This window comes from Anoplopoma fimbria, chromosome 16, assembly GCF_027596085.1.
Source record: "Anoplopoma fimbria isolate UVic2021 breed Golden Eagle Sablefish chromosome 16, Afim_UVic_2022, whole genome shotgun sequence".
Taxonomy (NCBI): domain Eukaryota; kingdom Metazoa; phylum Chordata; class Actinopteri; order Perciformes; family Anoplopomatidae; genus Anoplopoma; species Anoplopoma fimbria.
Window position 1 is genome coordinate 21,895,531 of NC_072464.1, and position 14,594 is coordinate 21,910,124.

The 14,594-nt window shown below is 41.1% G+C and overlaps 2 protein-coding genes across 4 annotated transcripts in view; both read left to right on the forward strand.

Annotated features, from left to right (window-relative positions):
* The first annotated feature begins 160 nt into the window (after positions 1-160).
* Positions 161-7,874, forward strand: rbm44 (RNA binding motif protein 44). Of its 3 annotated transcripts, none has more exons than XM_054615472.1 (20): positions 161-455; positions 580-607; positions 676-782; positions 1,197-1,271; positions 1,358-1,424; positions 1,513-1,541; positions 1,754-1,899; positions 1,976-2,187; positions 2,595-3,177; positions 3,260-3,321; positions 4,082-4,231; positions 4,351-4,516; positions 4,855-4,889; positions 4,993-5,071; positions 5,228-5,357; positions 5,443-5,571; positions 5,660-5,727; positions 5,949-6,022; positions 6,399-6,606; positions 7,293-7,874. In XM_054615472.1, the coding sequence occupies exons 1-20, from the start codon at positions 320-322 to the stop codon at positions 7,584-7,586; spliced, it is 2,778 nt and encodes a 925-aa protein (XP_054471447.1). In that variant the 5' UTR covers positions 161-319; the 3' UTR covers positions 7,587-7,874. The 3 variants fall into 3 exon arrangements, with proteins under 3 accessions (XP_054471447.1, XP_054471446.1, XP_054471448.1); XM_054615471.1 differs by having other exon boundaries at positions 162-455; positions 5,440-5,571; positions 7,293-7,870; XM_054615473.1 differs by having other exon boundaries at positions 162-374; positions 5,440-5,571; positions 7,293-7,867.
* A 1,298-nt stretch (positions 7,875-9,172) lies between these two features.
* Positions 9,173-14,594, forward strand: part of itgb5 (integrin, beta 5) — a 47,713-nt gene continuing 42,291 nt past the window's right edge. Inside the window, exons 1-4 of the mRNA XM_054615124.1 lie at positions 9,173-9,684; positions 12,246-12,331; positions 12,858-13,065; positions 13,226-13,475. Of these exons, the coding sequence (XP_054471099.1) occupies positions 9,618-9,684; positions 12,246-12,331; positions 12,858-13,065; positions 13,226-13,475 (611 nt within the window). The 5' untranslated portion in view covers positions 9,173-9,617. The remainder of the gene's footprint in view (positions 9,685-12,245; positions 12,332-12,857; positions 13,066-13,225; positions 13,476-14,594) is intronic.

A 14,594-nucleotide genomic window follows, 5' to 3' on the forward strand; every position in this document is an offset into this window, starting at 1 on the left:
TTTTTAAAAATGTAATAAAAAAAAATAATAATAATAAAAAAAAAAATGTGAGTTAATTCTACATGTGGTAGTAGACTTCGCGGAAGGATACCATTTGACTGAGTGATCTGCCCACACCAAATCCCTCCGCACCATACTGTAGTTACCAATTACCTTAATTGGCTCGCCTAGGCTTACCAGCTTTAAACAATTACCACCACCTGCAAACAGGCAACACTATTTGCAATTGAAACTCGTTTATTGCTCTAATTTATTTTTAATTATTTTTTGTGCTTTGACATTGTATTTGTGGTGGTGGTGGTGGTGGGGGGATCCACACATGGCTGCCTTCCACACAGGCTGGCCTGGCTGGCCTTCATACAGCCACATGGCCCGTGAGTATGCAGGCGTGGTGGTGCCGTCGCATCACGTGATACCCTGTTTTTACAATATGGTGGTTGAAAAGCCAAGTCCAAGTAAGTCATGACCCCCCCACCCCACCCAAAGACAGTGTTATTACAAAGAGGAGGCTGTCTGTGGTAAAGCACATGTGTGTTTAAGTTTGAATTTTAAATCTAACTGTGGCTTCTTCATCAACAGAAGAGAACAGGATATTCTTGCTGGACAGGTATGCAGATCACTATATAAATATTGAAATGTCTGTGAATAACTAACAGCTGTTGTGTTATTGTGCAGGTCTGTCTTTGATTTGGTGGATGATCACAAATTCCTTTCCTTGACTGACCCAAAGCTGCTGGGTTGGTATCTGTGTTTGTCTCCAGAGGACAGAAAGATCATACAAGGTATGGCTTGCTGCTTTTCTTAGTTTATTATATCATTTAAAAAAACAAATGCAGTTGTGATGATTTGAACTGTTGGTTAAACAAAACAAGACTTTTTTTGAAGAGGTCAGCTTGGTCTCCTTCATTATTTTCTGACATTTAATACATCAAACAATGAGTCTGTTAGTCTTTGATTGAACAAGCATGCCAGTAAAAAGTAATCACTTGTTAAAACACTGTTTTTATCCTGGGATTCTTGTTTCCTTTCTTCTTTTTCCCCTGTCTTTCTTCTGGAAACGGGAAATATCTGGCAATGAAAAGAATAGTGCCTATAAAGCCATGTTTACCTGCCAGTGCCCACCATTGTGTAATAATTGGGATACAGTTAAGAGATTAATATCCGTTCAGATTATTGTTGTTTTCTTTTTCTCCTAGATGGAGGAGGGTTTCAACAGTTCCTGCTAAGACATCCCGCCCTAGAGCTGTCCCGGCATCATGTTTATGTGAAGCGTAAGTCTGTTAAGATGATGATATTATCTTATTACAGCTGTGCACAGATACTTATAATATAATTATGCTTTTTATTTACAATGCAGGTTACATTCCCAGTGTCGTACCTGCCCAGCCAACCATGACGTCCAACAGGCCTACGCATGTCTCACAGTAAATACAGTGAATTGATAACGCGTCACATCAAATGATATACGTTTGTTTTAAACTGATTCTATCATTGAAACTGTTTTATTCTCAGATCAAGAACATCAGGAGCAACGCAATCTGGTAATTTGCTAAATCTCAAACACTGCCCGTGATGTTCTTATTTTATAATTTTTTAAAAGCGCTTAATATGATTTGCAGCATGACATTTGTGAGATTGCCGAGACGTTATTCAGAATTTTAAACCATAAAACCCAACTCTCATACTAGAACAGTTTTTACCTACATGTCTGTCTGTTTGCTCCTCTTGCATTAAATGCCTGGTACTCATCTAGACTTTGAGAGACTCCCCAACAATGTGAGGGAGACTTTAAACCTGCTTGGCTGCTACAACAGCGGGGATGGATCACAAAAACCTCCAACAGCCTTCAACAGCTCCACCACGCAGGAACTAAACCAGCAGAAGGTCCACACGATGAGGGTAGAAACAGTTTTCTGTTTGTATATGAAACCTCTAAAGTCTTTAACTGTTTCTAAGTTAAGTTATATTTTTGAAGGCTTCATCCCATCTGTACGAACAACGGCCATCGTGGGAGATGGCCAACTGCAGCGCCGCTGTGTGCAAGGACTCAGCCGCCCTGTCGAGCTTCTCTCTGGACACGGAGCTGGATGGACACAGACGGGGGTGGCAGCCGGATGTCTGGAGCCAGACTGCAAGGACACAAGGCCAGAGTGCCACCTGCTCGTACACCGAAGTCAGTCTACTGCAGTGAGTATTGCTTTCTTATGGCTGACGCAGCATGTCATCTGTTAGTTTCTTGGACTCAGCTATTCCTATCTACGTTCTTTTATAATTTACGTATTCGTTATACATATCTGGAAACTAAAAATTGTCATTGTTACTTATCAGTTTGAGAGCTAGTCTAAGATCCAGTTTGTGACATTTTAGCAGCGTTGCACAAATATTCAGTAAACACACTTTGGATCACTTGTTGAAATGTTTCTGACGTTGCTCGCAGGTGAAGGCAGGTCTTTCTCTCCTAAGGCAAAAACGCTATTACCGTAAATTACTGAAATTTGGCACCGTTTTACTCGAAATTATTCAATACCATGCAGAACTGTCCAGAGTGCAATATGAATTCTTATTGATATGAGCCACATTGTTTTATGTTACAGGTCAGAATGGCCCACAATTGAATCTTCTGAGTACTACAGCTTTGATAGTATTCAAATGGGTGGTAGAGAGCACAGTGACAGGAGCATTATCCAGCCGGCCGAGATAGAACAGGCCAGCTCTCCTCTGGACCCAGTGAAGGAGAATAGCACAGAGGAACGGCAGCAGGATCAAATGGTCCGTGGTTGTGAGTACGCTGAAGGTGATGATGAAGCCAGCTTAAGCTTTGGAGATCAGAGTGACAACTTCCATAGCATCATGGAGAACGACAAGAGCATACTGGTCTGCCTGACCAGCGGAGATGTGAAAGCACTCAAAGCTGGGGTTCACTCAGGTCCAGTCCAAACTGATAGTGGAGCACTGGAAGCCAGCAGTGAGACCTCCAAGTCTGATCAGTGTGTCACCAAGATGAACGCTGCAGAAGATGACCGCTCCCCTGTGCCCCGCGTTACTACCTGTGACACTATGGTTGGCACCGAGCTGGCACTGAGCACGTCAGCCATCACACAGACTGAGGATCCAGAAACCGCTGACAAGCACATCATTACTGAAGTCCACATGGCAGATCTGGACTATCTGGCTGAGGTAAGGCTGAATCTAAAGAGCAATCATTATGATGGCTCCCGCAAAACATAACACAAACTTCTTCTTTTCTTTTTTTTTTAAGGAATTTATCAAACTCAAGATGGTCCGAGAGAAACTACGAAGCCAAAAAGAGGAAATGAAAAGGTACTGTGTATCAGATACACACAGGGTGGGATTTGTGAAAATAATCAGAAGCAGGGAAAGTTTTGAAACTATTTATTCATGAAAATAAATCACAAACTGAAGGCTTTCTTTTTTTTGCAGCTTTTAAAGTGCAAGTTTTCAAACAATTGTGAACTTTAAACAATTTCCGAACTTGAACTTAACCATTGCATTTGCAGAAATACTTTTAAATCCATTTCTTTAGATTTAATTCCTCAAGTAGCCTGACAATTTCCCTCTCTTGCCTTTTCCTTTCCTCATAAAGACACATATTGTTTGCGATTGTACGCAACAAATCAAAAGGTTAAATGCTTAATTAACACATCAGAATTAAATCCCCCTTTCAGTACTATGAATAGTGCCAAAACACTTATCTTATAAACTATATATAAACTTGAATGTTGAGAACATAATCTCAAAATGAATTAGCACATTTTCCTGTCAACATAAAAATAAAAAGGATCCAGTATATGCCTACTTGTCAGACTATGAAAACAGCTGCTATGATGCAATCCATGTTTGCATGATAGACATGCTTTATTTTTATATTAGAAACATTTAAATTTTAGGTATTTTATACGGTCTATAGATGAAGTAGCATTAGTCACTATGAGGAGGGGATAAAGTAATTCGGCAGAGGCAGGGGTATATAGACCAGAGGGGAAAGAAATCACAGCCTGCTCTTAAAATAAATAAAGTATATCTTTAATTATATGTCTAAGTGTATTCATATTTTTTCCAGTGCTGGTTGTAAATTGAGAAAGGAGTGCGACTGTCTCCAGCGTGCTCAGCGGGCGGAGCTTGGCCTGCTGGCTCTGCAGTACAGCATGTGCACACAGCACTGCTGGAGGCTCCACTACATCTCCTCTGAGGGAGGCCAGCTCCCCGCAATGTAAGGACGCTTCACCTGTTTACCTCTGCTGCTCCACTGAGACTGTTAATGGGTGTCAAACCCTAATAAGTGTTCACCCAGATGGATTCACATCAACTAGTATCTACTTTTCTCTGTAGGCCAAAGGACCCTTCTGCAAACATTGCAAGTGTTCTGCAAAAACTGGAATCTGACTATAATCAGATGAGGGGGAAGATCCGGGCAGGGGTTCCTCTGGAGAAGCTTAAGCCTCTGTCCGTTGATCCTGAGAAGATTACAACATGTGCAAGTTACATCCCTGCAAAGGTAAGACTCAGCATACTACTCCAAAACGTCAAAATACTCACAATTGTTATCTTATACAGTACCAGTCCAAAGTGTGGACACACCTTCTCATTCAACTACTTTGAAGAATGTAAAATATAAAACATATTCTGGTTTGTTGAGCATTTGTTTGTTTACCACATAATTCCATATGTGTTCCTTCATAGTTTTGGATGTCTTCAATATTAATCTACAATGTAGAAAAAATAAAAATAAAGAAAAACCATTGAATGAGAAGGTGTGTCCACACTTTTGACTGCTACTGTATTTCAACCGCAACTGTGATAGTAATGGTCTAATTTTTCGTTGTCCCTGTTTAGATCATGAGTGATGTGCTGGGAAATGTTCCATCTGGGTATGTTTAACACAGACATGCATGTGTCTGAACTAAATCAATTTCAATGGTTTAGCAGCGTAGACGCTCCAGAAGCTGTAATGTTGTCTTTTCTGATCCCAAGGAGCTCCCAGGAGCCACAGAGACCTAAAACAGGAGAAGAAAGAGGATGCCCCAATATTCAAAGTACAAACGGCTCCCAGGTATGCTTACAAACCGAGACATCAAAGAAGAGTGAAGCTAAAATCAAACCTTTGAGCAGCTCAGTGTTGCTTTCATTGCTGTTATTTGAACCCATTGTTGAATTTGTTCCTCATAAGTTTGAACAGCTTTTGGTGTTTGGCTCATTTCTTTCACAGCACAGTGAGAGAAAGGAAAAGGAAAAACGGATAAAGATGGAGAACAGCAAAGCAGGAAGAGCTGTCCCTCTTGTCCCCCATGATGGAGATGCTACCCATAATGCACACAAGCCAGAAGAAAACCAGACCCGTAAGCAAAAGCATCACTCCCACATTTTAAATGATTACCAAGGAAGTAGTTGATTTAAATCAATCTTTCTTTGTGTGGACAGCAGCGGCATGCCAAGAGCTCAACACATGTGAGTCGTGGTTCGATGCTGAAGAAAACCTGCAGCCTGCAGAGCCTGCAGTAGAGGCTGAGACGGGACAGGACCCCACAGTGATGCTAAAAGACAAGACTTATGGTAAGTGGTCAGTGAATGAACTACAGCTGCACATATAGAGAATTTACTTTGGATTAAATCCTGAGTGGTGAATTTGTTTTAACCACAGAAATAGCCAGCGAGGAGGTCAGCAGCTCAGTGCTCTGTGTTTCCAATCTGCCCAGTGACGTGACTGAGGTGAGTTTGTTTTATTTCTGCTGCTGACTGCTCAAACAATACCATCACAAAGTTGTGCTCACAAGAATAAGTGCTATTACAGGTATCAAATGTAACACAATATTGATATATGTTGGACATTTTAATAGTAATTCACATTTTGTAACGTGAATACATTGTATAATACCATGATAGCCAGCAGAGGGCAGTACAGACTTAAACTATAACTTTGTCTCTTCCAGAGTGATGTGATGCTGTGGTTTGAGAAATACCATCCCTCTGAAGTCAGCATCTCTGCTCTAAAGAATCATTTGAGGTGAGCTGCTATCTGAGAACATCTTTTACAACACACATCACTTGTTACATTTCTTCCTTTTCGACGATGTATTAGATTCATGTGCTGCAGTCCCAACTGTTCTTCCACTTTCAGTAAGGTATGGTTGGGGCGGCGTACACGTTTTCAAACTGGTTTGATATTAATACAAACACCGGAGCGGAGCTGTATACCAGATTTTACAACCAGGTGGTTTTGTTACCTGTGTGGTCTTAAGTTGTTACTCATCAGTGTCAGTCAATCTAGTCATACTCTTCAAGCTGCAAGTTCTGATGTCAGAACAGCAATTTGCTTCCCAAATCAACACATTGTGAGGGAACAAATGCCTGTCTTGCTCCTTGCTGGCTGCTTTCTCCAGCGTTGCCATAGTGACGGTAAGTGGACCCCAATCTGCCGAGGCTGCAGCGAGAGAGCTGCACGGCTGCTGCAAGCAAGGCCATACTTTACATGTGGAGCACATCAACGGATCCATTGGTGGGAGCCAGAGCCAGAGCTCAGCCTCCATCAGCGGGCCGGAGTCTTCAAAGGATTCCACCGAGCCACCAACCTCCAAAACTGAAATAAAGGTGAGAATATGAGGAGGAAAGGTAGAATGACATTGTCCTCCAAGTAGATAAACTGGCTGAATTGAGTAGAAAATGTTGAAGCAATGAAGTAAAAGTTCTGGCATCTGTGATTGGCCTTTTGAAAGGTCTTTTGTACATGCTGTACTATCAGCAAAAGTCTGCCTTTAGAGCTGTCAAACAGATGAAGCTTCTTTTAAATCCGTCCCATTTCGCAGGATGGTTGGATGTTACTTGACCTGTGTATTTAGTGAAGCCAGGGCCCCTGAACATTCCTGCCATGTGATGATTGTTAAATGAAATCCATGAATCTGCAATTTTCAAGCAAAAGTGTCCAATGTTACCGAATTTCAGCTTCTCAAATGTGAGGATTTTTGGGGTTTTGGACTGTTGGTCAAACAAAACAAAGAAGGCACTTGGACTCTGGAGCGTTGTACTGCGCAATTATCGGTTTATTTTATAGAAAAAACCCATATTGAAAATAATCATTAGTTGCAGCCCAAGCATATAGTGGCCTTTTAGATCAGTATTCATTGGACATAATCCTGAAAATGTAAAGGTTCTTTATACGAAACTCCCGAATCTCAACATGGCGACAGCAGAGCCGTCAGCTAGAAGCTAACGGTGCTAACAGCGCCAACAGTGCAGAAATGTTTATGCTTTGATTCATTCCTCTGTCCTCTCTCCAGCTGATAACTCAGCCACTGCTCAGCTCCAGCATCAAGAACAGGCAGGTGGTCTGCATCTCCCCCACAGCAAAGGGAACCTGTGTTCCCCAACACTACGGCACCATGGGCAGCTTCGACACCCTGATGGCAGAGCTGACACAGCTCCACCCGGCCGTTGGAAGGCAGAGGATTGTGGACGCTCTGATGGAGCTGAAGGCCAAGCACCGGGGCGTCCTCAGCGGGCTGCCACTCAGGACCATCCGGGAGATGACGTCCCAGCTTCTGACCAGGCCGGAGAGTCCTACAGAGTTATGAGGAAGCTGTGTCCAATGATTCAAATATGTTTTGTTGTTACGTGTTATTTGTTTGAATAGCATCACAATTCAAACTCAACTATTAATATTAATCTATAAGGAATTATATTACCTTAAATTGTTCCATACCTTTTTTTACAATCTACCATAGCATGTGTTCTTTTCAAGTAGCGTGGATTGTTTTGGATTGTTATTGCATGTTGTTTTCTTTAAAAGTAAGTACATTGAACGTTTAAGGGCCTCTGCCAGTTATTCGGCAGTTTAATTAGTTGTTTTTTTTAATGGTTTATGAATATTTCTAAAAGGTGTAAGGTTGCATACAGTTGTATATACACCATCTTTGTTTGTATTGTATGTCCTGTATCAATAAAAAGGACACTAATTCAACATATTCCTAACTTCAGCTTTGTTTTGCTCAACATTAGCCCCTCTCTCTGTACATATCAATCATACGACCCATGATTCTCAACATCTCTCTTAATCCTCCTTGGTGTCAACCAGGAAGAGACTCAGAATGACCACAAAGGAACAAAGAACTACAAAGAGATGCAAAACAGCTGCAAAGAAACAAAGAGCCTCACAACCACAAGACAAAGAGATGAAAAATAACTAGATTAAAAGGGTCAAAACTACCACGGCCAAACAATAACTACCCTACAAAATAATGACAAAAGTCACACCGAACAGCTACAATAACAAAGAGACACAAACCAACTACTAAAAAAGACACAAAATGAGATTAAGCCATTACAAAGAGACGCTAAATCACTTCATAAATGGGTAAAAACTACCACAGACAAAGAATAAGAGACACAAAACCAAAGAGGGAAGCTGCTATGACTTCAAGGAGATCCAAACCAGAGAAAGAGGCTGAATAATGAGTGTCTGTCTCCTGTGTAGCAGAGGTTGTGGGGCCTCTTCAGTGTCTGTCCCATCACTACATCATCACCATATCACCATATCACATCACCATATCACCACATCACCATATCACCATCATCACCACATCACCATATCACATCACCACACATCACCATATCACATCATCACCATATCACCACATCACCACATCATCACCACATCACCATATCACCATATCATCACATCACCATATCACCACATCACCATATCACCACATCACCATATCACCACACCATATCACCATATCACCACACCACATCACCATATCACCATATCACATCACCATATCACACATCATATCACCACATCATCACATCACCATATCACCACACCATCATCACATCACCATATCACATCACCACATCACCATATCACATCACCACATCACCATATCACCATCATCACATCACCATCACCACATCATCACATCACCACATCACCATTCATCTGCACTGCTTTCTAACAGCCTGTATTGATTTCTCCAGCCAGTTTAATAACCACAGACAGGAAACGAACACTACCAGCCATGTTTGCAGTCGACCCCAGCAACAAACCAGTGTCCCCTGATCCCGGACCAGTCTCACCACTAGGTGTCCGCAGGCCGCAGGCAGTGAAGGGGTTAAAGTAATCCCTAGTCAGGGAACGGGGCGGAGATTCCTGCCGGGACTCAAACCGAGCAGACAACACTGAGATCTGGAGGAGAAAACCCTCAGCTGGAGTGTTAATCTCATTCTATCTTCTACCTCCATTACGCACAGGTTGGTGCGTGTTTGCGCATTGGATCAAGTGGTGCCATGAGACCTGTGGGGGAGGTTTGGACTTGGTGTCGGCTATGGGTGAAGTAATCAGGAGGGCTGGAGCACAGGGACTCTAGAACCGGATCAACAGGAGTGTGCGGATCCCTCTGGATACTTTAAAAACACGCACAATGCCTCCACAAGGATCATAAGCAGAGGAGGATCTGTGCGCACTACTTCTTCCCTTTCCTTTCTTTTCTTTTCTTTGTAATGCTTTGCACACATCAGAGGGCTGAACCCAATGAGAGGTCTGTCCGGTGAGGTAGTCGGTAGAGAGCCAGAGCCGGGATTACGCACCAGGTCGGGGAGGCACCATGTGGAGGTGGAGGACGCTGCTGAGCTGCGTGCTGCTGGAGACGCTCCTGCTGCACACTGCCAGAGGTAGGACAACACACACACACACACACACACACACACACACACACACACACACACACACACACACACACACACACACACACACACACACACACACACACACAGCTACTGTAAACTGGAGCCACATGGAGGATGGAGGATCAACATTTGGTTTTTATTTTATTTTTTGTCTTAAAAATGACTCAAACCAATCAATCGGTCAGCAAAACAGTTGACAACTAATTGATTAATCGTGGCAGCTCTGATTTCGAACCCATCCACCTTTTCCAGTAATGCACACACACACACACACACATATACACACACACACACACACACACACACACACACACACACACACACATAACAATGAACACTTGCAGTGAGCACAGCATAAAGAATGAATTCTGGATGGTAATAAATGAATAAACACAGGTTAGAATAACAGCTGCTTGAATCTGCAACAACACAAAACAAAACAAGAATGCTACTGTAAACTGGAGCCACATGGAGGATGGAGGATGGAGGATCAACATTTGGTTGTTTGTTTACTGTTGCTGTACAGTAGTGAGATGCCTGTTTTGTCCACAACTCAAATATATTCTGTTTACTTTCACAGAGTGGGAGGAAAGACGGCATAAATATTCATAGTCAAGGAGCTGGAATCAGATAATTTAGTTATTATTTGCCAGGGTTAATACACTGTGCAGGTACAGTGAACAGTTTACACAGATTGGAAATAATGATTGGAGGCCACATGGGTCATTATATGTCAGCAAAGGCTGCAGCTAGAGATTATTTTCAATGTCGATTAATCTGTTGATTATTTTCCTGATTAATCGATATGTTGTTTGGTGTATTGCATGTTAGAAAGTGGTGAAAAATGTAAATCTGTGTCTCTCAAAGCCCAAGATGACGTCCTCAAATGTCCTGTTTTGTCCACAACTCAATATATATTCTGTTTACTTTCACAGAGTGGGAGGAAAGACGGCATAAATATTCATAGTTAAGGAGCTGGAATCAGATAATTTAGACTTTTTTTTGTCTTATAAAATGACTCAAACCAATCAATCGGTCAGCAAAACAGTTGACAACTAATTGATTAATCGTGGCAGCTCTGATTTCGAACCCATCCACCTTTTCCAGTAATGCATACACACACACACACACACACACACACACACACACACACACACACACACACACACACACACACACACACACACACACACACACACAGCTACTGTAAACTGGAGCCACATGGAGGATGGAGGATCAACATTTGGTTGTTTGTTTACTGTTGGTGTACAGTAGTGAGATGCCTCTGAGAGGTAAACATATGTTTCAATCATAGCACCCTCCTTTAAACAAATAAAGGAGATGTATAATGCAAGATCTACTTTAACATATACTACAAACACAGTCTAAAAATAAATGCAAACACTTTGTAAACATTGTGTACCACAGACACTGGCGTACCAGAAAAATTGAAATATGCAGCACATACAGTAGCAGTCAAAAGTTTGGACACATCTTCTCATTCAACTACTTTGAAGAATGTAAAATATAAAACATATTCTGGTTTGTTGAGCATTTGTTTGTTTACCACATAATTCCATATGTGTTCCTTCATAGTTTGGATGTCTTCAATATTAATCTACTAATGTAGAAAAAAATAAAAATAAAGAAAAACCATTGAATGAGAAGGTGTGTCCAAACTTTTGACTGGTACTGTATAAAAGAAGACATACATTTATTTATATATATATTAAAGAAGACATACATTCATATATATATATATTAAAGAAGACATACATTTATTTATATATATAAAAGAAGACATACATTTATATATATATATATATATATAAATATATATATATATATATATATATATATACAATATATACATATTATACATATTCATACATTTATTTATATATACAAAAGAAGACATACATTTATATATTTATATACAGTACCAGTCAAAAGTTTGGACACACCTTCTCATTCAATTTGAAGAATGTAAAATATAAAACATATTCTGGTTTGTTGAGCATTTGTTTGTTTACCACATAATTCCATATGTGTTCCTTCATAGTTTGGATGTCTTCAATATTAATCTACAATGTAGAAAAAAATAAAAAATAAAGAAAAACCATTGAATGAGAAGTTGTGACTGGTATTGTATATGCAATGTCATGCAAATTTTGCTCAGTGACTATTATCATTTTGACCTGCACAGTATCAGATCAGTGTCTTCCTGCCTGCGGTTTATTGTATTGATCTGCATGTGTGTTGTTAGGGGGTCATGACATTGTGTCCAACCAATTACAGATAAATAGAAAGTCTAGAAACATCCCATTATGTTGTGCACTCGAATGCAACACAAACTACAGCTTGCATTTCCATTGAGCTGAATAAACACCTCTCAGTTACAATATCCACCAAAACTAAATTAATTCCACACAGTGAGACATCAGATTGGATGACTTATTATTGCATTACTGTTTTTTTGCATGAGCGATTTTGTTTTCCCGGCTCAGTCTCAGCACTGTCTCTGATCTTCTCCCATCCCTCCTCAGGTCTTAACATGTGTATGAGTGGCAGCGCTACGTCCTGTGAAGAATGCCTCCTGATCCACCCCAGTTGCGCCTGGTGCGCACAAGAGGTACAACTCACTTCCTGCATTATTATTTATTATTTGCCAGGGTTAATACACTGTGCAGGTACAGTGAACAGTTTACACAGATTGGAAATAATGATAGGAGGCCACATGGGTCATTATATGTCAGCAAAGGCTGCAGCTAGAGATTATTTTCAATGTCGATTTAATCTGTTGATTATTTTCCTGATTAATCGATATGTTGTTTGGTGTATTGCATGTTAGAAAGTGGTGAAAAATGTAAATCCGTGTCTCTCAAAGCCCAAGATGACGTCCTCAAATGTCCTGTTTTGTCCACAACTCAAATATATTCTGTTTACTTTCACAGAGTGGGAGGAAAGACAGCATAAATATTCATAGTCAAGGAGCTGGAATCAGATAATTTAGACTTTTTTTTGTCTTAAAAAATGACTCAAACCAATCAATCGGTCAGCAAAACAGTTGACAACTAATTGATTAATCGTGGCAGCTCTGATTTCGAACCCATCCACCTTTTCCAGTAATGCAGCGTTTGTTGCTTTCCCTCCCTCAGGAGTTCGGGAGGGGGCGGTCTCTCACATTGCGGTGCGACTTCAGCCAAAACCTGCAGAAGAGAGGCTGCGAGGCACGCTTCATTGAGTATCCCACCAGCAGCGTCTCGGTCCTGCAGAACATGCCTCTGAGTTCTAAAGGGTCCGGGTCGACCCAGTACGATGTGGTCCAGATCATGCCTCAGAAGATCTCTGTCAGCCTGCGGCCAGGTAAAAATACACTGTTAGACAACCAAGCACGTGCATGAGAGAAGATAGAGTTGGAATAGAAAAGTTTTCTTATAAATAATACAAAGCTTCCTCTCTGAAATTAAGTAAATGTGTTTGTGAGTAAACCAGCTAATGGTTCCTTCCACCTGTTTCCATCCAGGAGACCAGACGTGGTTCGGGCTGCAGGTGCGGCAGGTGGAGGACTACCCAGTGGATCTCTACTACCTGATGGACCTCTCTCTTTCCATGAAAGACGACCTGGACACCATCCGTAACTTGGGCACCAAGCTGGCCCTGGAGATGGGCAAGCTCACCAGCAACTTCAGGCTGGGCTTCGGCTCCTTCGTGGACAAAAACATGTCCCCCTTCTCCTACACAGCGCCCAAGTATCAGGAGAATCCATGCAGTGGGTGAGTGGTGACGGCAGGATTCACCTCGTGTTTAAGTGCAGCGCTGCTTTGGTGACTGTTGCATTCAAATTCTTATGGATATGTTAATATTATAGGGTTCATCAGCCCAGTTTAAATATAGCTTTACCAACAAGGTGACTGTATGTGATAAGATAGAACTTTCTTAATCCAAAAAGAAATTCTTGTGCCAGAGATTGATCACATTTTACAGTAGAAGAACAAGAAAAAAACCCAACAGAATAAAGATATAAACATTTATGAAGAAAAAGAGTAATAATTATAAAGTGTGAAGGAAGAAATACTGACACCAGTGCAAAATAGGGTAGCAATAAGATTAATTCAATATTGTAAAAAAATCAACTAAAATTGAAAAAGTAAATCACAACAACAAGATGAAATGAGTAAAAATATAAAGTGTACAAGAAGTAATACTAACACCAGTACCTAATAGAAAAGTAATATTGTGCACTGATATTGAAAAGTAAGGTTGAGGTTGCACTGCTCTCTGATGGACCTCAGTAGATGGAATAATAATTGACTCTTAACCCCACACATTCTATTTTTGCACACTCGTGAATCATGTATGATCAGATATCCCGCAGTTCCAAGGATATGAGAGAGAGTAGAGCAGAGTGAATCAACAGAACGTCCCGTTATCCTCCCGGTTGTTGATGAGGGCAAGCTGAAAGGAAGCAGAACAGATAGAAGGTTAAAAAGCTGTGGCACACCACGATTGCCCCGGAGGTAACGATGCACTGCACTAACCCGGCGCCCACCATCGCGCATCACTACCCATCTAGGTTATGGCTTTGGTCGGGTGCACGCATATGTGTGTGTGTGTGTGTGTGTGTGTGTGTGTGTGTGTGTGTGTGTGTGTGTCAGTCACACAATATTAAAAGGGATAGATGGCAGCTTTTTGAACCCAGCTTACTTCTGCCATTGCTCATCCCAACAAGAGCACGACCCACATTTAGATCAACTGGAAGAATGTTTGATTTTACATTTGAAGCCTTTATCAAAGCACAATGAACAGTCTAAATGAATGCTTCTAGGATTGATGCAAATGTCTCATGAATGCTGGATAAATCAAGTCAGCTTTATCATGTTTTACGAAAGAAA

Excerpts from the sequence above, each read along its gene's own strand:
- rbm44 (XM_054615471.1), top strand. The coding sequence starts at position 320 with ATGGCTGCCTTCCACACAGGCTGGCCTGGCTGGCCTTCATACAGCCAC. Across the intron at positions 3,178-3,259 it reads ATCTGGACTATCTGGCTGAG|GAATTTATCAAACTCAAGAT; the intron begins GTAAGGCTGAAT and ends TTTTTTTTTAAG. Across the intron at positions 5,358-5,439 it reads GCCAGAAGAAAACCAGACCC|CAGCGGCATGCCAAGAGCTC; the intron begins GTAAGCAAAAGC and ends TTGTGTGGACAG.